This window comes from Falco peregrinus, chromosome 12 (assembly GCF_023634155.1).
Source record: "Falco peregrinus isolate bFalPer1 chromosome 12, bFalPer1.pri, whole genome shotgun sequence".
In the NCBI taxonomy this organism is placed as follows: Eukaryota; Metazoa; Chordata; class Aves; order Falconiformes; family Falconidae; genus Falco; species Falco peregrinus.
This window is the reverse complement of record NC_073732.1, coordinates 29,213,678-29,234,686: the sequence shown is the minus strand read 5'-3', so window position 1 is coordinate 29,234,686 and position 21,009 is coordinate 29,213,678. Positions and strand designations below refer to the sequence as shown.

The 21,009-nt window shown below is 47.9% G+C and overlaps 2 protein-coding genes and 1 long non-coding RNA gene across 21 annotated transcripts in view; 2 read left to right on the top strand and 1 right to left on the bottom strand.

Moving 5' to 3' along the window:
• Positions 1-15,974, top strand: part of LOC101924933 (arylacetamide deacetylase) — a 74,434-nt gene extending 58,460 nt beyond the window's left edge. The window contains exon 6 of the transcript XR_008749381.1: positions 15,960-15,974. The gene's annotated coding sequence lies outside the window, so the exon portion shown is untranslated. The remainder of the gene's footprint in view (positions 1-15,959) is intronic.
• MBNL1 (muscleblind like splicing regulator 1) overlaps positions 1-21,009 on the top strand; it is a 111,573-nt gene that overhangs the window by 3,516 nt on the left and 87,048 nt on the right. The window contains exon 1 of one of the 19 annotated variants that reach the window (XM_055817073.1): positions 6,062-6,204. The exons of 15 other annotated variants lie outside the window; for them this stretch is intronic. Coding sequence is in view for 1 of the 4 variants with exons in the window: in XM_055817066.1 (XP_055673041.1) it covers positions 6,453-6,461 (9 nt within the window). In the remaining 3 variants the exon portion in view is untranslated. Of the gene's footprint in view, positions 1-6,061; positions 6,205-6,311; positions 6,462-21,009 lie in introns of those variants that run through there. 3 more of the 19 variants (XM_055817052.1, XM_055817053.1, XM_055817066.1) reach the window with 3 other exon arrangements.
• On the bottom strand, positions 1,861-5,668 carry LOC106112265 (uncharacterized). The gene is made up of 2 exons (XR_003552967.2): positions 5,556-5,668; positions 1,861-3,400 (listed from the first exon to the last, which is right to left on the bottom strand). It is a non-coding gene; the product is annotated as an uncharacterized LOC106112265 (long non-coding RNA).

Sequence of the window (21,009 nt, the reverse complement as noted above, 5' to 3'; positions counted from 1 at the left end):
TTGCTTCTGGGTGAGCAGCTGGGAGTGCCTGTGCTGCTGGACAAACCTCCCCGTGCCTGGGGTGCCGTGGGGAGTGCAGCAGCTGCTGGTGCACCGACCCTGGCAGTGCTGCCAATGCATCCAGGCTGCGCCCGCCCAGCACTGGTCACACCGCTGCCTGCAGCCCAGGGATGTTTTGGGCTAGTTCTGAATTCAGTTAGGTTCTTACCCTACTTTTTTTTCTTGTTGATGTTGCTGTTTGATTTACAAGATCTCCATTTGATTTACAGCCTTACTCAGGAGGGAGTTGGGGTGTGAAGTAAAGTGCTGGTGCAAGCCGAGCTGGAGGCGTTGGACCCGGCTGGCTGCGTGCGCCCCTGTTTGCGCACCTCCAGTCATCTGTGCCTGCCCGCCTATAGGCACCAAGCCTCTATAGGGCCCCCGCAGCTTCGTGGGTGGGCAGCGGGCTGCCAGGGTGGCTGCTTTTATGGAGTAACAATTGAAAGATGGTTGCTGAGTCGCTGCTTAAAGCAGCCGTGGTTTGTGTGTCATGGGTCACCTTGTCCTGCCATACTGAATGTCTTCAGAAACCGACCTCTAAGGAAGGGCTAGGAATGATCTATAAGGCATCCATAATACCAGCTTCCTAATTCTGCAGGCTGAAGTCATCTTTCAGAGTATTTATTGCATTTGTAACGACAAAGAGAAAATCTAAACATATTTTCACTTTATGTCCCTAATGCCATGCCTGTTACAGCACGACTCAGGGTCTTCCCTGTAAACCTTTCCCTTCAGGCCATTTTGAAGCAGGGACTGAAGTGGGATGTGCTTTTATTCTCCTTGAGGTGTAGCTGTGAAGAGGATGCCGACAGCAGCCCTCACCTGGGGCACGCGGGACACACTGGTGTCCCTCTGCCGTGCTTGCAGGGTTTTGGCTGGCCTGGGCCCGTTGCTGGCCCTGCGCCCCTCCAGGCCGCGCTGCAGAGGGAAGGGCAGGCAGCCGTTGCAGAATTCTGGAAGTCAGGCTCTTCCTTCATTTGAGCCAGGGCTGCATTTGCTCAGCCAGGAAGGTTCCTCTTTTCTGCTCCGCATAGTGGAGCACATAGTGACTCTAAAACATAAAATATTACTCAGAATATTTTCTCTGTACACAACATGTTTCCCTCTTCCCTTGTCTCCTAATTTAGCTCTTTTTGTTTGAATGACATAAGAAGATAAGTGTATGATGACCTATTTTGTTCTCTTTCTCTGCTGTAAGATTAGTCCATCGTCTTGTATCCTGATGGTAGTGGTTATCATTATTGGATGATAATCTGGGAGACCCCTGGATCTGAGATTTCAGCCCGGTTTCCTCTTTACCCTGTCCTGCCTGGACATCTTGTTACTGCAGAGCTTGTGCTTGGCTTCTGCACTCTGAGGTTCTGCCGCCTGTAACCTTTATAAACCTGTGTGAAAGAACACGTCTGCTTCACAGGATGTAGCGAGAAACGACCTCACAGATGAACAGGGTGCAAACGTGATGATAAGGCAAAGCGGAGCCGGGCTGTGTCAGAGAGGGGGGCGGGAGGCGTTGGAGCAGGGCTCCTCGTGGAAGCCAGCACCAGAAGTGCCTGGCCAGGGCAGGGCTGCCGCCCCCAAGTACCAAACCCAGCAGGCAGGTCACTGTGTGCTGCCACATGGAAATGGACTTGATGGGGAAGTGAAACTAAATGAACCCAATTACCAGTGCAACCAAGAAAGGGCTGTGGAGCCAGGCCCTTTAAACTGGGGGTGGAGGGGCTGGGGAAGGAGCTGCTATTCCCGCTGTGAGCATCTTGGTGCCCATGTGCCCGCTCTGCCGCTGGTGAGGCCAGACAAGGAGGCACAGTTTAGACAGCAGGGTTTTGTTTTAATTTTTTTTTCAAGGTAGCTCTGTGCATGGAAAAGATCATTTGTGCAGATGGTGGCCTACTGAAGTTATTTAAGAGAAATCTGGGCAGTGAGGAATTTGTACAGAAAACTTTGTGACCGAACCAACCGCTTTGAACATGCGCAGCATACTGATGTAAACGTACAGAGAGGAAACAGCCTCGTGTATTTCTTTGTGATGGAACAGAAACAGGAAAAGCAACAAATGATCCATTACAATATTCCTTCCCAGAGACTACCAAGGTCTCTGTGCAACCAATGCTGAAGTTATCTGAGCAGTACATCTATACCACTGCTGCTTTATATAATGACAGGTAAAGTCATGAAGGTCAGGCAAATGTAAAACCATGATGGGATACTTTTTTATTGATTTTTTATTGATTTGTGGATTTTTTTATTGATCTGGATTAAATTTTAAACACAAGTGTAAATTCACAGCATCTTTTCCTGAGAGGGGAAAAATGAATGTTTCTTTTACATCTTTACAGTCTCTGTAAAAAAGTTTTACGGTTTCTGTTAAAAAGCCCCAAAAGATAAACAGGTATATCGGAAAGCTCTCCCAGCCAGTGACATGCCTTTGTTTCCGTGGGTGCTCGGCCCTCCAGGACGCTCCCCGAGGCTGCTCGGCCTGAGCAGCCCCTGCGGCGGGAACAGTAGAGGCATCCTGTTTCCAACAGTGGGTTCAGAAGTGCCATGCGGTCTGTTGCAGGGTGCGATCAGAGCACGCAAAAAGAAAAGTTAATTATACTCATGCCAGGCTGTGTAATACAATAAAAAGTCTTACAAAGGAAACAGCTAGAGTTCAAATCTTGTGCGCAGGTAATACTATTTGTCTCCCAAAGTGAGGAATTATTCATTAAAGCTGAGAAGTGCATTATCATCTCATTTCACAAAACTAAGTCTGCTCAGTTCAGCCCCAAGTATGGATTAGGGAAAAAAGCATATTTAAAGGCAGATTTCTTCTAGTTCCAAGCCTAATAAATGTCAAAGCAAACAGCAAAGTGATGTGGCTTATTCTGTTACAGATTGAAGGATGTGGGGGAGGTAGTTCTGAGCAATCACTTGAAATTTCAGAAGTCAACAGAAGCTTGGTATCTATAAATGAGTAACAGTAGTATTCAGTTGGGGTAGAGATGCCACTTTAGTGCTGATTTTTTTTTTGTTTGTAAGGTAAAAATAAATGTATTCTAGAACAGCTGGGTACTGGTAACAAGTGATACTCAGAATCATAAATACAAATTATACAAGATTTGGGGGAAAAAGACAAGCATGAGAGGGAGAAGACGGAAAGTTCTCACAGATCTATAACCTCCAGAGCATGGGGTAGAAAAAATGAAGTTGGAACAAGGTGTCTGTGTTGATGATGTTTAACACAAGCGAGTTGTGCTCCCGATATTGGAGGTAAATACTGGTCTTCTCTGACGTTGATGTGCCTCATAGTTTTCCTGTAGTCACTATTTGTGTTGTCTGGGGATGAACATCAGCCTCACATACATGGCATGGGAGTCCCAGGCTGTGGAAACAGAGGCTGAAATTAAACCACATCTGAAAATAGGAGCCTGCTTGGGGGAAGCAGGTTGTGGGTTTATTTTCTGGCAACAGAGCATGGCTGCACCACCGCTGCTTGTCACAGCACCCACCCCAAGCATTGCTGCGGCCACTGCACGCTGCTGCTCAAGGGAACGTAGTGTGGTAGTAATGCCAAAAATAGTGAAGAACAGAGGGATTGGAATTCAGAATAAAGTCACCCAGGAGCATAAGGTGTAAAGGACAGAGGTGCTTGGAGTATCTGGTGTTTCCACACGAAAGGAGGTGAGCAGCAAGAGAGGTGTGGGGCACCAGGCACCCTGCGCAGCATGTGCACTGCAGTGTTAAACCAGCTCCTTTGGACCTGGGTGCTGGGGCGCTGGCCTGAGCTGTTAGGGCACCAGAAGGGAGACTGGACCAAATTTGAAAACTTAACCCCATGGAAAAGCCTTCTATAGCCTTTCTGTGTTTTACTTCTGAAGTGCATGGTACCCCACTCCTTGCAGCAGTCCCTAAACCCCTTCTCTCACTGTGCATACCCCCATGCTGCCATCCCTGCTGGTAAAGGACCGATGCGTACCAACTACGGAACTTCAGAAAAAATTGCCTCCTTGTAAATGTTATGATGTCTTTTTGGCATGGTGTCGATTACACTGGCAGCAGGACTCATCTGTAGGATTCACACTCTCTCTCTTGTGAACACTCTTTTATTTGATGGATCTTAATTTTCACAGCCAAAGCGAGGAGAAAGCTCTATGGAGGTGGAGCTGCGAGCATTTGACATGCCTGTTTTAGAATGCTTTCCCAGCCCAAGAGTGGTTAAAGCCTCAGTGGAAGATCCCTGTGGCCACTGCCATTCCTGAAGAGAGGTGGGAGCACGGGGCTGGCAGCAGTGGCTGTGGGCAGCCACGCTGGGCAACCAGCAACCCGCTGCCCCCATACCTGGTGACTGGGCACCGGCCTGGGCCTGGCACCCGTGGGAGCTGCTCATGGAGGGGGAAAGGGGTATTTCCTTGTCTTGACTATTTGTCCTACCGTTACATTTAGTGATGGGGACCAGGGAAGGACAGAAGCTGTTGGAGCGCTCACCATGAGGCAATGGTTCTCAGAATTGTTGCCTATGGAAGAAAACAGAAATTGAAATTAAAAGTTTAAGGGAAAAGAGAATAATGGAGGTTTTTTGAAAACGTGTGTGTATTTGCATCGAAACGCACTCATCCTTGTCAATAAACAGTTGCTTCAGATGATATACTACTTTGGAAAAAAATACTAAGCATATGTCTCCTGGAATGATGGCAAATATTTGCAGGGTTTGGGTGTGATTTTGGCTAATACATGACTGCTGCCTTGATATGAAAAGACGAAGTCAGGGAATGCTGCCACTGGTTTTATTAAAATGATAAAACATAAAGAACTGAAAAAGTTTTCAAAGGCACAAGACTCTTTTATGGTAAATGGCAAAAGGAAGAAGAATTAACAATGTAAGAGGTGTATGGCGTGCCTTGGGGATGGAGCAGACTGCATGCTATAAAAGAGAAGTATAGATCAAAAGAGTAAACCTCATCAGGGTCAGAGGAAGAAAGATCTGGAAAAGGGATGACAAAAGGTCACTTAATCCATTCCCTTGCCCCTGGCGGAATGGAGCGTACTTGAATCACTCCTCCAGATGAGTGCCTAACCCTGATTTAGTACCCTTGTCAGTCCTTTTTTTACCCTCTGAGTCCAGCCGAGTCTCTCTCCCTGCAGTTTAAGCCTATCTTCTTGTCCTCACCACCACTGACACAGACACGAGATTGTTTCCTGCACTTTGCAGTGTCCTTAAATCTTGGAAGATGGTTGCTGTGCTTCCCTCAGTCTTGGCATGAGCGGGCTGTTTCCAGGTCTTTCCATCATTTCGACCCCACCACCATTCCCAGAGCTCCTGTCCCACTTCTTGCATCCTGGTGGGCTGACACTGGTGGGACCGGACCCTGTGTGTGCCCCCGCGCCCCCCCACCTGGCAGCCTGCCTCTGGTCCCATGTTTAGGTATACATCCCTCTCCTGTCCCCCAAGCACCAGACTGCTTTGTTGGGGTGCCTTCGCACGTGGCCCTGGATGTGGGTGGCCGGGCAAGGTCAGACTGATGCCATGCCAGACTGACCTGTGCTGTTGTAGCTCCTTTTCCTGCAGGCACGCTGGGTCTCTGTGGTGCCCAGGGAGGCTCAGCACAGCGCCCGGCCGCCGTGGTGGGTGCCGGCCACCAGCTCTGGCCGGAGAGGCTTCCTGTGGAGAGCAGCATGGCAGATGGCACAGGGCCTGGGAGTGCAGCTGCCAGCCTCGGGGCTGGCCTGGCCGGGGCCATGGCCGCTCTGCGCCGCGGTGTTTGCCAAGCTGCAGAAAGGCGGGAAGCGGGACGGGGGTGGGGCGCGGTATTCTGGTGGCTCCGGAGGGAGCCCGGCCCCGCCGCCCCACGGGCCTGGAGACACGGGCCCGTCCCGGGCGGCGGTGCCAGCGGAGCGGTGTTGCCGGTGACATTTCCCCCTCGCTTCCCTCCCCCTGCTTTGCCTGCCTTTTTTTTTTTTTTTTTTTTTTTTTTTCCTTTTTCCCTTTCCTCCGAAACCGGAGGCGGCGGCGGGGCCGGGCACGTGTGCTGGGGCTCGGGCACCGTGACTCATGAGGCGCCGGGCCGCGCCGCCGCGGGGAGGATGAGGGAGGCGAGTCCCCGGGGGAGAGCAGCTCGCGACGCCCCCGCTCTTCACCTCTCCCTTGGCTTCGCTGCGCCCGGATCCCGGAGGCTGTGCCGGGCTTAGGTGAGTGCGGCCGAGCCGGGCCCCCGCCGAGGGCCTGCCGGGGCGCGGGGCTGCCCGCGGGGCCGCGGCGCGCTTCCGGACGGGCGGGGGCGGCGGCGGAAGCGGGGGCCGGGGCCGGCGCGGGGAGCCCGGGCCGCTGCCGCCGCCTCCCGCCCGCCCGCCGCGCCGGCGGCGCTGACAGCATGCGCCCCTGACTGGGCCGGGCCGCCACCGCCGTGCCCGGGCCGGGCCGCCGCCCGCCCGCGGGCATGCCAGAGGTGAGTGCCGCCGGCGGCGGCAGGTGCCCGCGGCGCGGCTGCCCCCGGCCCGGCGCGGCCTCCCCCGGCGCGGCGGCTGCGGCGGGCCCCGCGGGTGGCGGCCTGGCGGGGGCGGCGGCGCGGTGGAGGCAGGGGGGGTTCGGGCCGGCCCGGTGGGGCCGAGAGCGGGGCCCGCGCTGGTGGAGCGGTGGCCCGGCCTGGGGGACTCGCCGCCCGTGGACCGGGAGCTCCCCCCGGCGCGGCCCGGGTGCCCGGGGCAGGCAGAGCCCGCGGGGCCGGGGTGGGCCGCCCGCTGTGCGGCGGCCGCGGCCGTGTCCGGGCGCTGCGGGGAGTGCGGCTAGACGCCCTGTGCGACGGCGGCATCCCAGGGGGGCGGGCGGCCCGGCGGCCTCCTGAGCGCGCCGCTGCGCTGCCGACCCCGTGGCGGCTCCCGCCTTACCACGGGGACGGGGCGCTGGGCTTCGGCCTGGGGGCTTGGGGGGCGGGCTTCGGTTTTGGAGAAAGTTCTTGAATTGCGAACTTTGTTTTGCCCCGAGTTACTGCAAACAGCTCGGTTCGGTAAGATGCCAGCGTAGTGGAAGAGAAAAACGCGGGGATGTCTTCTCTATAACATGGTTATTTTAGAAAAATACATGATTGGTTTTTTCCAGAAATTATTTATTTCCGTTGTTTTTTTGCGGGGGACCTGTGCCGGAGCGCTGGCTGCACCGGGGCCGGGGGTGCCGAGCGGGGGCGGCCCTGCGTGGGGCCGGGCCCGGGCGGGGAACGGCGGCGCCGAACAAAGAACCGGCCGGGATCCTCGTTAGCGCTGTGGGAAAGAGGTTCTAATGAAACGGCACGTTCCAAAGTGACAACAAGGAAACAGTTTGCTTGATGAATAATTAACTGACGGTGCTTACTGCTGCGGGGGAAGTTTGAGGGGCAGAGCCCGGGGCCGGGGATCGCAGCGCCGGCCGGCGGGGGGACCTGACCCCTGCCCGCCCTGCTGATGGAAAACAGCGCTGCGGCAATTTAACGTAGATACATGAGAAAGAAGTCAAAGGCTTGGCGTCCCCAGTTGCACTGAAGTGGGTGACAGAAGTGCTGCCGGTGGAAGATTGTGACGCGGCGGCACAGAAAGCGGGGGGTGTGTGTGTGTGTGTGTGTGTCCCTGCTGGTGGGGCTGGGCGGCTGGGGAGCGCGGCACCCACCGGGGCGGGGGGCTGCGGGGGCAGCGCGTGCTTTCGCAGCGTCAAATTTGTGTCACTCTGCTTTCCTCGGCAGGCTTCGGAGCAGATGTAGACTGAAAACTAAAATGGAATTGGACTGCCCTGGATTTAAAAGCTGGGCTTTCTAAGCTACATAACTTCTTCAGCCTTAGTTGAAACAGAAGATGTTTAAATAGAAGAGCAATGGTGATGACTGAATGTTCAAAGTTTCATAACCAGTTAGTCTCTAGACCTGAGAAAATTTTGAAAAGTTACAGCCTGCACGTTGTACGTATGAAATAGCGGTTATTGTGGAGCCTGTGTAGTTTACACGACACCTAAAAGTGTAGGATTGTGCTGCTGTTACTTACTTGGGCTACAGGCTACAGATTTCGTACTCTGATATGATATGAAAGATGAAGTGACAGGGCATATTTATTGTCTCATTTCCTTAAAGCCATCGTTGGATTAAATTTATTTTGAATGGTGGGCAGGGATCTGAGTCCAAAGATGTTCTGTTTTACCATGAGGCAGTTGAATTGGTGGGCAAAGTTGGGGCATGATGTGAGCAATTTGTAATTCACTTGAGTAAGGAAACGGTGTTAAAGCTGTCCTGTGAAAACTCCCCTCAGCTGCAGAGGAGGGTATGGTTTCCATACATGCACTGCACAGCGCCAGCATTCCCTGTGGTGGGAACAGCCTTGCTTTGTGATTTCTTTTCATTTACCCGGAAAATCCTCCTTTATGCTCGTTGTCTCAGAAGTGTTGTGAAGCATGGCTGTGCCACGTGCCAGATAGGCATGAGCTTCTTGTTTTTCTGGGCTGAAAGCTGTATTGCAAACATGGGAAACCGCCAGCTCGGATGTATCCAGTGCCTGCTGACAGCCCAGACCCTCCTAGGCAGATGCCTAATTCATGTTCTTCACCCTCGTGGCAGAAGGCATTAGGAGATTTAGATCTGGTGGATTAATGAGGTAATAATGACTAGTATCAGTCTTCAGCAGTATCAACAAAACAGTTTAATTAGTGAAAGCAGAGAACTCTTAATTTAAAATTTCTCTGGTTTATTGTCATCTAATTGCAGAAGTAATCATAATTCAGTCTTTACTCACAGGTTTTTCTGTAGGCAGTCAGGCCCAAGAAGTTACTCTTTCACTGGCTGGCTGCCGTCAGCATACAGTGTGTCCGAGGGTTTTCGGCCCAGTTTGTCCTGGTGAGACTTGGGAGATGGCGAAAGCGTAATCCTAAGAAAGATGCTTGAATGGGGGTTTAGTAGGGTGCCGCGTGGTTCCTGGAGTGCCTTGGCATCGCAGTGGCCGCATGGCAGGCACCTCAGTGGGGTGCAGTGCTGGTAAGGCTTGGTGCTGGACTGGTCAGCGAGGGGCACGCAGACCTTTGCTGCTGCTGGCGGTGCCGTGCTGGTGGGGCGTGTAAAAATTTCAGGGTGTTTTGCTGATTTTACTTGAGACTGGAAGAGCTGTTAGTTCATTCTGCTGTGGGAAGTTCAACGGTATAATCAGAAATAAGTGTGAATCAAGCTGTATCAGGCCTTAAATGTAGACATTCATTTTCAGTTTTGGGAAGAGGTTAATTTTGTTTTGTGTTACTCCACCTCTTGAATGCCACTACTTTGTTGCTTCACAAAGTGTCAGATGCTGTTCATCATCTTGTAGTATCACTAGGTAGTAATTAGCGAGTTTATCTATATTCTGCTTCCTACAGCGAGGCCAAGGGTTAATAAACAAACATTTTTGTATGCCTCTATGACAAATACCGCACAGTGACAGGCATTAGAAAGTAGCAGGTGCTTCTGTTGGTTTCTTTTAGAACTGGTTTTGCATGGAGGTTTCTGGTGCTTGTCCAGTTTGCATGTTGCAGGAGCACTGAAAATGCAGCGTTCCAAAATTTCACAAGCAAGAAAGATACTGTTGGGAAGAATGTGTAATGTCATTCGCTGTAGCCTGTTCTCCAAGGGATTTTTAGAGGACTGGTGAGTGTAGTTGTTCTGTGGCCTTTGAACAGTGTCCAAGCTGCATCACTTTGCATTCTGTGTCAGATGCAAATCTGACTTCCCTGAATTTAGAGCCCGAGTATACTGGACACCTAGTATACATAGGTGTATATGGTGATACACATGGTGATGCATCACATCAAGCAGCCGAAACAAACATTAAATAGTCAAAAGGGTCCACAGGGCCGTTATTTTGGTTTCCCAGAGGAGACAGACTGGTAAAATGGTGTGTTTTTTACCATACTGTCCAGGATCGTTTATGTGGCCACAGTAAAGGTTCTTATACATGTGGTGTAGATGAAGGTCTTGTGGCCAGTTCAGATTAAATCATACGCTTTTGTCTCTGTTTCCTTTAAGTACTTGTTTTATTCTGCTGCTTCAGCTTTAATGCGAAGGTGGTAATGGCACAGGAATGCCTGTAATTAGGAGGATGAGCCTTAGCGCCTCTTGATGTCCAGAATAGAGGATGATTGCTACTTGGGAACTGCGTGTATAAACTGGGAACATAATTTCTCTAGCACATCATTTCTCTGATGCCACTAACACAGAGGAAGTCACACCTGTTGGATTATAAAAGACACCTTGCAGTAACTTTGCCTTACGCCTGTTTTAAATGCAAATGCTTTGAAGACCAGCTCATTAAGATGAAATGCAAAGTTCTGTTCCCTTTTGTTGTCATGTTTTTATAATTTTTGTCCATGCTGGGGATGACTTCTGTAACTATGGATATTTCTAAAAACATTCCTGCAACTAGTCCTGTCCAGAAGGAATTTTACTGTGGTTTTATTTTGTGTGTTGTTAGATGGATTCCCAGTGTGAACAAGGAAGGGTACTGATGTCAGTGATCAGGTGTTGCCCGAAATGATCTGCTTTGGTACTGTTGTTCATTTGTAAGTGGTGGCAGAATAACCCCACACGCAAACGCGGTGGGTTCAGAGATCTGCTGGAGTGTGAGCAAAGCTCAGGTTTGTAGGTCCAGGATTTTGGTTAATTGCTTTATCTGCCTAACATCTGTAAGGTGTGGAGTCTGGCTGGGTTTGATTGCTTCCCTAGGGATCTCAACGTTCAGATCCCTCCTGCTAGTTATAGCCCCGTGCAGGGCAGAGGGGGCAGCAGGAGGACCCAGGGCAGGCAGGGGCTCTGGGGCTTTCCTTTGCTTGTGCATGCAGTGGTCTCCACTGTTTGTGTTCCTTAGGGATTAGAGCAGTTGCCTATGATTATTATTTTTTCATTTTATTTTATTATCAGTTATGTGTTGTAAACTTAGCTTCCCAAGTAATGCAGCAAAGTAAAGAATATTTCCCTCCTACTACCCCATAATTATTTACTGAAAGAATAAACGTGAATGGATTTTTATTGCTGTCCTTGGTGACATTTGGAGTCTCTTCTGCTGTGAATATGTGCAGTTGTAATTCCCATTGGTGTCAATGAGAGTTCGCGCAATTAACAAGGAAAGAGAAGGGACCAGTAAAACTGTGCCACATTTGTGATGAAACTCTTAATACATGCCAAGATAAAAAATGTACACATTTAATAGAATTGAGAGGTGAAGGTTTTGCATATGGCATTTTATAAGGGACTGTGGTTCCTGTTAAGGACGTTCAAGCGAGTGAGCAGTCCACGTCACCCCTTCCTGTTCTCCCTTCAGTGGTCTGTGTAGGGTGAATGTCTTAGTCATCACTTTGCTTGGAGAATAAAGCCAGTGACAAATGTTTTACACTGTTAGGTGCATTCAGAACCAGCAGTAAATTGTCCTGCGCTGAGGCTGATTTGAAATGTCTTCCATAGCTTCAGTGGGAGCAGCAGGACGGCGATGGCAGCAGCGCTGAGCTGGTGCAGGTCAACGCGTGCAAGGCTGCTTGTGCCCGTTGGGCTGTTTGATGACTGCATGAGGGTTTGATGCATGCTGACCTCAGGATGAAATCCAGCTACCTATCAGGAGAATTGCTTTTCCTTTGGGATCAATTTTTTTTTTTTTTTAATGTCTACTTACTGTCAGCTAGTACTCTGTGAAATAACTCATGTTTCAAATCAGCAATGCAGCATACAAATGTATAAAAGAATATTTTTACCCAAGAGATCTTTATTTTAGGTAGCTGGGAAAACTCCCTTTAGATGTACTATAAAGAAAAGAAGCCAAAGTTTGCGATGGATATAATCTGTCCTCGCTAAGTGCAGCTTGAATTTTCAATGGGATAATTGCTTTTTGGCATTAATTAGAAATATCAGCAGCAGTTTGTAAGGTAAAAAAATACTTCTGTCACTAGGATGCTAAACAGTGCGCTTCAAGTTCATCTTGTTTGAATCTATAGGTTACACTGGAAAACCAAGGAAGCCAGGACTGAGTAAACCACAGCTGGCTGTGAGTTTTGTGTAGCTGGATTATCATTTCCCTACGCCAAGTGTATAATTGGCATTAACTCAGCATGGGGCATGGGCCAGCGTGTGCTGCAGCCAGGCTGCCCGCTTAGCCCCTGGGTCTGCATGTCCTGCAGTCCCGATCCCTCGGCAGCTGCTCATCACTGCCAGTGAGCAGTCTTGGAGAGAAAGAGCTCCCAGCCCTTATTTGAGCACTGTCAGAAAGCATGCAACTGCCTGTGTTGCTCTTAGGACCTTATGCTTTTGGCAAATATGCCAAGTATTTGTTTTCACAGAAAAATATCTGGGGACATAAATATGCAAGCTGTATATCGGTGGCTGAATCGGAATGCATTTCAGCACAACAAAAATAAATAAGTACTATACAGGTTAAAATATGTCTAGTCATTTGACATTTTGAAAAGTGAGCTGTTGCATGGCCCTCCGTTGCTAGCCCAGCTGCGTTTGACTCATTTTGTCAGTTCTTCCTTTCAATTTACAGGTGGTGGTTTAAACTTCTGCATACGGTCCAGTTTTTCCTATTGGAAGTGCGTACCTTGCTGTCTGCCCCTGAGGGAGGCTGCTGTGATAAAGGGAGTTTTTTTCACTTACATACTTGTCAGTAGCGTTACATTCAGAGTTCTTACAAAAGCGCGTCAGTCTTGTTTGCTGTGGCACAGAAGAAAATTAACAGAGTGTGCACTGAATTTTCCCCTTATCTTGCTATACCACATTTTATGTATCTTGTAGTGAGATGTTTTGTTTCTACGGTTGCAGACTTTGTGTTTCAGAAGATTAATAGACTTAGCAGCCCAGTTTGCTAAGCTTTGTGATGATAACAATGCAGTAAGTCATGAGACAGTTGCAGATCATCTGGCAAGGCAAAATACTTTTGGGCTTGAACTTGGAGCAGGTATTATTTGCAGAGAAAAGTAAAATGTTGAAAGCTTTGTAAATAATGTGTCCTGACTTGTGTGGCTGTAAGGTCAAGTTTGACTGAAGAGCCTGCATGGGAAGCTCAGTTGATGGCATCTGTGTTCACCCTTTATGCGTGCCCACAGACAGAGAGAGACAGCATTTATGAAGTATATGCATGGCATTTAACGCAGCAAGTACGAAGCATGGAATTGTTCTTCTGGCCGAGCTTGGGTGTGGACGCCGGCGGTGCAGGCTGGAGGAATGAGAGCAGCGCGGTGCCGGATGCTGGCCTCTTGCAGCCGCTGCTGCCCGTGCCACCTGGAGCGGCTCCCCACATTCCTACTGCACTGCTGGCTCCCGTGCAGGCGAGTCCGACTGGGAGCGGTGAGTAAGGGCTTGGGAACCCAGAGCATTTTTGGGCCCTGGGCCCAATCCTGCTTCCAGAGAAGTTAATGGGAATTTTTCCTTCTAAAAAAGGGATCAGAACTGCTCAGCTTGGTCCCGCAAGGCCCTCGGTGCTCCTCCCTCAGTGATCCTTCAACCGCAGGCTCCCCGCTTTGCACGGGGGGAGGGTGGTCCATGGGTGCACCACGAAGCCCACCGTGGGTCAGGTCAGCCCACTGCAGGGCACGTGGGATGGGAGCGTGCTCCTGAGGCTGCTTTAGCTCTGGCATTGCAGTGACGTTATCTGCTGCAGTGACTTCTACACAGTCTTCAAGGAGATAAGGTTTTCTTTTAAATTGAAGTAAAATGCTGTAGGAGAAAATGAAGTTTTCTGCGTTAATTGGGTCTAGATATACCCGAGGTCTTGAGCCCTTAAACTCCACGCTCCCAGGGGCACCGTGGAGGAACATGCAGGCTCTGGGAGCTCACTGAACCAGGCAGATATGTCAGGTTTTCCGAGCAGGTTGCCAAGCTGAAGGCAGCAGTAATTAGGCCTGGATTCACCATAGAAAGTAAGTGTCTCCGGGTGCGCAGGCGCCCGAGAGCCGGTGCTCCAACATCTGCCGAGTTCGCTTGGAGAGGCGCAGGCAGGATGGTGGCTGCTCTGGGGCTGGTGCTGTGGAACCGCCTGCCCTTCCTCCTCCTCACTGATCCCCGAGGGTCTGTGCTCGCCTTCCTGACTGACACTGGCTGTTTCGGTGTTGCTTGTGCCATCTGGTTTCCATGGGAGAAAGGTCCTGTCAGCTGCACGTACTGATAAACACAGCATGATTTACTTGTGAGAAATAAGCTCTAGTCTTTTTTTTTTTTTTTTTTCCTGTGAGACTCTGAAGCTTTGAAAAAAAATTGGAACAAAAAATGTTTCTTCCAGTGTTTGAACAACTTTATTAGTACCTGCACAGCATTCTTGACGTTGTACGATCACTGTTGGTTTTCAGTGAAATCCTTTCCGTATGTAACTTCATACGGGAATCCTTCAGTGCTCAAATACCTAGGCAAACTTAAATGGACTGAGACTTCTTCCACAAGCAGTGAAAAATCAAAGGTAGCGGGCCCATGATACTGATAATGTAATTATGAGCTTTTCAGCTTTTTTATGTGGAACAGTTAAAAATGTTCTGGGAGCAGGCGCTTGCTGCTATGACTTAGCTTTGCAGACTGCTTAGAAGAAAGTCCCTGGGAAGATATCTTGCTTGCTGCTTATCAGCATTTTATTGTGCTTCTGTATTTATGTGCAAATATATTCCATAAATAAATCTTTAATGATAGAATCTTTTTCTGAAAAGTAGAGGCAGATCTCTTCAGTTCTTCTAATTAAATACAGCTAACAGTGGTAACTAAAATATAAGAATCTGAACTTCTTTCACTCATTTTTCTGCGTGACTGGCAAAATCATTGCTTTGAGTTTGTTGGCTTGTTTTGTTCTCTACAACTTCTAAGCAATCTGTCTTTAATCACCATTTTTATGAAAACTGCTTTTTCTCAAATCTTTTCAGAAGCTACATTCCGAATATTCCGTGGGGTTTTGTAAGAGTAGAATTTTAAAGTTTCATATTTGGTATTTTTAACTGGCTTTTAGAGGTAAGAGTGAGAGTACAAGGAAGGTGGTAGTCTTTTGATGTTTTTCTAAAAATTCCTTCACTGTGGTGTTCAGTTTGGGTGGCTTGCACAGGTGTGTTAATGGGAAAGGGGATGCATTGAGGAGAACTGGAGGATAGGCAGGAGTCTCCCATGTGAGAAATACTATGGGAAAGCAGATAAAAGTAGTGGAGGGTAGGCAACGATGAGAAATGTTTTGGGTATTATGCAAGCCTCCACAGTTGCTGTGCAGTGCTGCGAGTTAATCGGAGCAGTGCTGGGGCTTGCAGGGGCCAGCGTGGGATCACTGGGTCTCCTTGCCCCAGGAGCTGGGGGATGGCTCAGCTGTTGTGCCTGCCTGAGCTCCCCGAGCACGTGGGCTCGCACCCTCACTGTCTGCTTGGCAGCGGGAAGCTCTGCCGTGGCTCTCCTCTAGAAAGAAAACAAGATGAGGAGCTGCAGAACTGGAGCTTGGCACAAGTGGCACCATTAAATGGGCCTGAGCACTTTTTAATATTGGGTTTTCCTATAGCGTCATTCTTAATGCTGTTATTTTGGATTGTTTAAAAGTCAAGAATGTTTATAAAGTAACTAACGACAGGGATGTAACCTCAATGCTTTAGATACTTTAAAAAGTGGTGTAAAATTTTTGGTCCACACCTGTGGTCCTTTGACATGCTAGCTTCGGTATTTTTATTCTGTTGCGGCAGGTGTTTTAGGGAAAGTGATCCATTTTTGTCTTGCATGGATATAGAGGCCATTTGGTCTGTAAGAAGAATTAATGGGAATGTGACGGTTATGCGTTCTGTGATGTGGCACCAGTTGAGCATAGGAAAGGTTGCCTCCACAGTGAGCAAAAAGGGCACAGGTCACTTCTCGGTCAGGAAGGAGCCTGTACCGGAGACCAGCCTGTGAGACCTGTGCGCAGGGTTTGGCTGGTGCAGGGGGCAATGCCACTCCTGTGGCCTGACTGAGGCAGAACAAGCCAAGAGCGAGGCACAGGCATGTGGTGTTGGAACAAGAGCAATCTGGCAGCTCTTACGATGTGAGACCATGAGGAAAACTAGGATGCAAGGGAGTAACACAGAGGGGTCTGTGTTTGTTCTGCCTCGGAGACTTTCCTTGATTATTCTGTGTAAGATGGGACCTCAGATGTAGTTCATGTAGCTCAGCCGTGCAACAGCCATAAACAAAAACTTAGCAAGGTAGTGGGTTATGACCCAATCCATAACCCAGAAACAAAAATTATTAAAGATCTGACTGGCCAAGCTGGAAACCCCCTGTAGCTACCGTTTGTGGTGATGCAGGGGAAGGTGCTGACACACTCACTGTACCTTCCATGCCAGGCTGCTGCTTACTTGTTTTCTTTTTAAATATAAGTTTACTAAGCTGAGATAGCAGCCTGTGGGTGATCTCCTGTGCCTTTGTGTGTTGCACCAGCAGTGTCCCTGTAGCTGGTTTTGCTTGGTTGCCCCAAGACCCTGTGCTGGTAGCGGCTGGGGTTTCTGCCACAGAGCTGCAGGTGTGATGGTGTTGCAGCTCCCTCCCCTGTAAGCACAGACCTTCTGGTTGCTGCAGTAACAAAAAATGATACCTTTTTCATCCTCCCCTAACTTCATCTTTATCACTCACAGCAAAAGGCTAAAAATGAGAGAAAAGTTGTATGCAAGCATGCGCTGAAGCAGCGTTACACCATTACACCAGCTGGGTCATTCAGGCATTGGGGATTCCATGAACAAAATGAGCATTAGCAAAATTCATCACCAAACCCAGCTCTTGATGGAGGGGGGAGGAAAGCTAGGCTTAAACCCTGCCACCTCGCTGCCATCTCACACTGGAATGGCCTTGCTCCCTCCATCACTCATGGCAGTTCTTCTGGCTGAGGTTTGGCGCAGAAGCAGCTGTTTGAAACAGGGGCTGTTAGTGCGTTGTTTTTCGTGATTATTGTTAGCTATGTGAATACCATGATTCAAGATGAACAAGCATAACAATAAACTATAGCAAATGCTGATTAAAAAATGGTCTCAAAGACATTTTTCACATCTTTCATAAAATAAAACATAGTCATTCAGGTTTTGTTCCTCTTTTTTAATACCAGTGACTAATTTGGAGCTTTTCCTTTGTGTCTAAAGACACATATATTTATTTAGCTTGGGTGAGATTGATGTGATTAATTTTGCATCATGTTTCTGTGCTGCTGAGCACTGTATGTGTAGTCATCTCTGTTAAATCAAGGAAAACGTCTCCTAAATTTGATTACTTTGGCTGTACGCTGAAGAATCATTTTGCTCTTGTATTAGTGCACAGCAGGTATCTTGTATACCTCAGATGGTGGCAGAGCAGAGAGAGTTTAAGACACCTTTGTCTAGGATTTCGATTTTTACGTAAATAATGAAAAGAAATTACTTTAGATTCATTGTATTTTCTGTTAAGTCATACGAGTTTTTACTATCTTGGAAGGGCATGACTGATAAATAAAACGTAAGGCCTGAGTGTATTGAAACAGAAAATACTCTACTTTGGGTTTGAGATTCTTTGAGAAATGGAAAGCTTTGAACAGAAACAGTCAGCTTTATTTCCTGTCTTGCAACAGATGCTGGAGTAGTTTTCCAGCACTGTCCTTGCCCCATGCCTCACGTTGCGTTGAGAGGAGCCAGGCATCCACCCTCACACGGAGCTGGCAGTGCCTGCTGCTCTGTGCAGCCCCAGCACGGCAGTGCCGTGACTGTCTGTGACTGGGTGATTTCAGAGGTGTGGGTCCCTGGAGGTGCTGTGCCAGGGCACGCTCCTTCAGTCCGTGCTGCACCAGCAGCCCTGTTTTCACATGTTCTTCTATAATTTTCTCATCCTTGCAGAGAAGCACGTGATTGTCACAGCATTGCCACAGCTCGCCATTACCGAGCTGAAGTGATCAGGCCATCAAAATCTGAGTTCTAGCTTGCTGTCGAAAGTGGAACTCTGCATAATGTGTTCTTCGATATCTGTATTCATGTCCCTTTTTGTTTGCCCTCAAGTCAGATGCAAGATGAAGCAATCCACATAATTACAACTTTGATTTGCCTTGCTAGGTGCGTGCCTGTTGACGCAGCAGGCAGCTGATGGTAAGGTGCCCCACGCTGAATTTTGCTGAAGCTGCCCTGATGGGCTCTGCTGCGGTAGGCAGCCTCTGTGGGGCGAGCAGGGGATACTGGGGGTTCAGGGGAGTCAGATGGTGTGCCAGCTCAGAGCAGGTGATGTGAATGGCCTTTTCTGCTTCTGGTAATTAAGTTCAGATTTAACTGGACAGATCCATTTGACATGTGCAAGGTCGCATCCAGACTCCTCATTCATAATTATTCACGCAACAAAGCGGTCATCATGCAAATGGGCAAGAACTTCGAAATCTAGAGTTTGGTGATGGGGGCAAACGGGGAGGGGGGTGCCCAGACTGGGGCAGGTTAGCCAAGCTGAGTGGAGGAGCTCATTGGCTGGAGCAAATGCTATTAGTAATAATGTTACTACTGACCATATATATATGCCCTAATCCATGAGGTTCTCACCAGGGTGGTCTCTCAAGGCTCATTTTACCCACTGCTTTATCCAGCTATTTCTGGGGAAGGAAAATGCCACCCTTTGCAACCAGGACCCCGCAGCAGCTGCTTTTGAAGGGGAAGTGAAAAATAATGTATCTGATTGTGAAAAGTGAGAACCGTAGCAGTAATAAGGTGCCAGTGTATTTTCCCTCACTGTGCAGTAGATGTTAAGGCATCCGAGCTGTAAGAAGCTCTAGACTGGGTGTCTGCAGCATCCCTCGTGAGGGAGAGCTCCTCTGGGTAGCTTTTCCTCCCTGAAACCATTTGCATCAGCTGAATTTGATGTTAGAGGAAAGCGGTTGCTTCCCTTGCTGAGTCATGGGCATTGCTTTTTTCTAGATGTTGTCATGGATGATACTAATAATCATGGTTCTTTTATATATACATATATATATATAAAACATTTTATATATATATATTCACACATGTAAAGTTAATAATGACCTGTCATTGTGGGAATGTTTTCCACTGATGTGCATGTGTCCTTTTTGCCATTGTTATAAGTAGCTCCCGGTTTTGAATCTGTTGTGGGACTCATCCCAAGGTTTGCCATGTGGCTGTGTTCTTGAGGAAAATGCCCAAAACCTGCCACATGCGGGACAGCCCGTGTTACCATTTGGCTGCAGAACCAACAGGCACCTCCAGCCTGCTTCCACTAAAACAGGCAAGACAAGTAACAAGAATTCTGAAGTCATGCAGGTGTGTGATGCAGGAGAGAGTAGGGAGTGTTCTGGGTGTGAAATGTACCTTGCTGGTGGCAGGGGATGAGATGGAGCAGGCGATTCGGAGTGATCGATGTGCCGGCCACCGTGCTTGCTCTCCCTGTGCTGCCCCAGACATGGTGCTGGGTTTGTGGGAGGCTGATCCTGGTTTGATGCTGCTGACGTAGGTCATCTCACTCCGCTCCTGCATCACTTGGCTTATGTATGTGTGCAGTTAATCAAACAAAATGTCTTTAATGTGCAAGAGGCTGGTTAATAAATAGCTCTGTGCTTTTTGGAAGAGTGCATAGTTATTTTGTTATGGTCTCTCAAATGTCTTTGTATGGAAACACAGTGTTCAAAATTAATATTAATTGAAGCAACCACATAAGACTGATTTTAACAAATAGCATTTGGTTATTCCAATTCAGTTTTTCTTTTTTTAAAAAAATACTACTTGGAGTTTTAAGTTGGATCGTTAGGTTACTGTTGTTTTTAAAGATAAAGAACTTCTTTTTAGATTCATGTGGGAAATGACACTTATTTTATGATTGAAATTCCCCTGTGCCAGTATAATACAGAACCTTATATTTCTAAAATATATTATGTAAATGTTACGGTAAAGGAATTACAGGATGCATATGTTTTCACTACCAGAAACCGCATTTGCAGCTTCAGTGGTGTGGATGGATACATGAATGCTTTGTAATACATAAATTGATGGCAAAATGGTTTAAATGCAGAGTAGTCCTTCCTCCCATTTTGTGCCTCTGGCTTACAAGTTGAAAGAGCAGAATAATAGCTAGCATGCACACTTCCTAGTCTGGAGACAGACACTGATCTTTCCTGATTTTAGTTTATAAATACCCATCCATCTAATGCTGTAAGATGATCTGAATTCTGCAAGTCCCAGATTTTATGAAGGACATTGATATATACCATAGGTGATAAAAAAAGAATTTCAACAGGTCTATCTCTTGATTTGAAAGTTGTTTTTTTTTTAATTACAGTAATAGTGGTTTATTCATAACCATCTACCTTTTAAAGGAAAGCGGGTGTATGGAATTTGCAGTATAACTTTCTGACTTGAAAATAGCATATACTTTAAAGTAAGAAAATATTGGCCTATGGGATTTGTATGTCGGTGCCATTACACTGTTGTTGACAGTTGGTTCACAGTTTGATTAGGGATGTAAATCTTCGAGAACGGATTTGAGGGCAATACCGTATTTCTGCACACTGCAGTAACATGTGTGCAACTGGAGGCACTTGTTGCCTCTTTTTTTTTTTTTTTTTTTTCTATTATTTATCCAGTTTTTGTGAACTGAGTACACTTGGATATGTTAAATTCAGATGTCATGTCACCGTTAGGTGTTTCTGCTAAAACATTCTCGGAAACTGTGAAATATGCTCAAGATAAAAACATGGCTGATGAGGAGGATCTGTCTAAGAAGCCCAGTGAAGTCAGTGGGAGGTTGCACTGCCTTCCCAAGCAACTCTGCCAGAGCTAAAACAGTACAGCAATAACCTTTAAAACACTATTGCTAGTACTACTACTACTAAAACTATGTGTATTATGCAAAATATCTGGGTCATAGAAGTCGTGTTGGCAGTTTTTTTTACAAATCCGGTATGGGACTTGCTTAGTAGGTCAGAGCTAAGAGGTGATTGTAGTTCTACCAAGCTTTCCAAGTTGCAAGTTGCTGGGCTGTGGGGGGCTGTGAAGTGTGCCTCAAATGGTGCAGATTCTGGCATTCCTGCTGTGGAACTGGCTGTTTT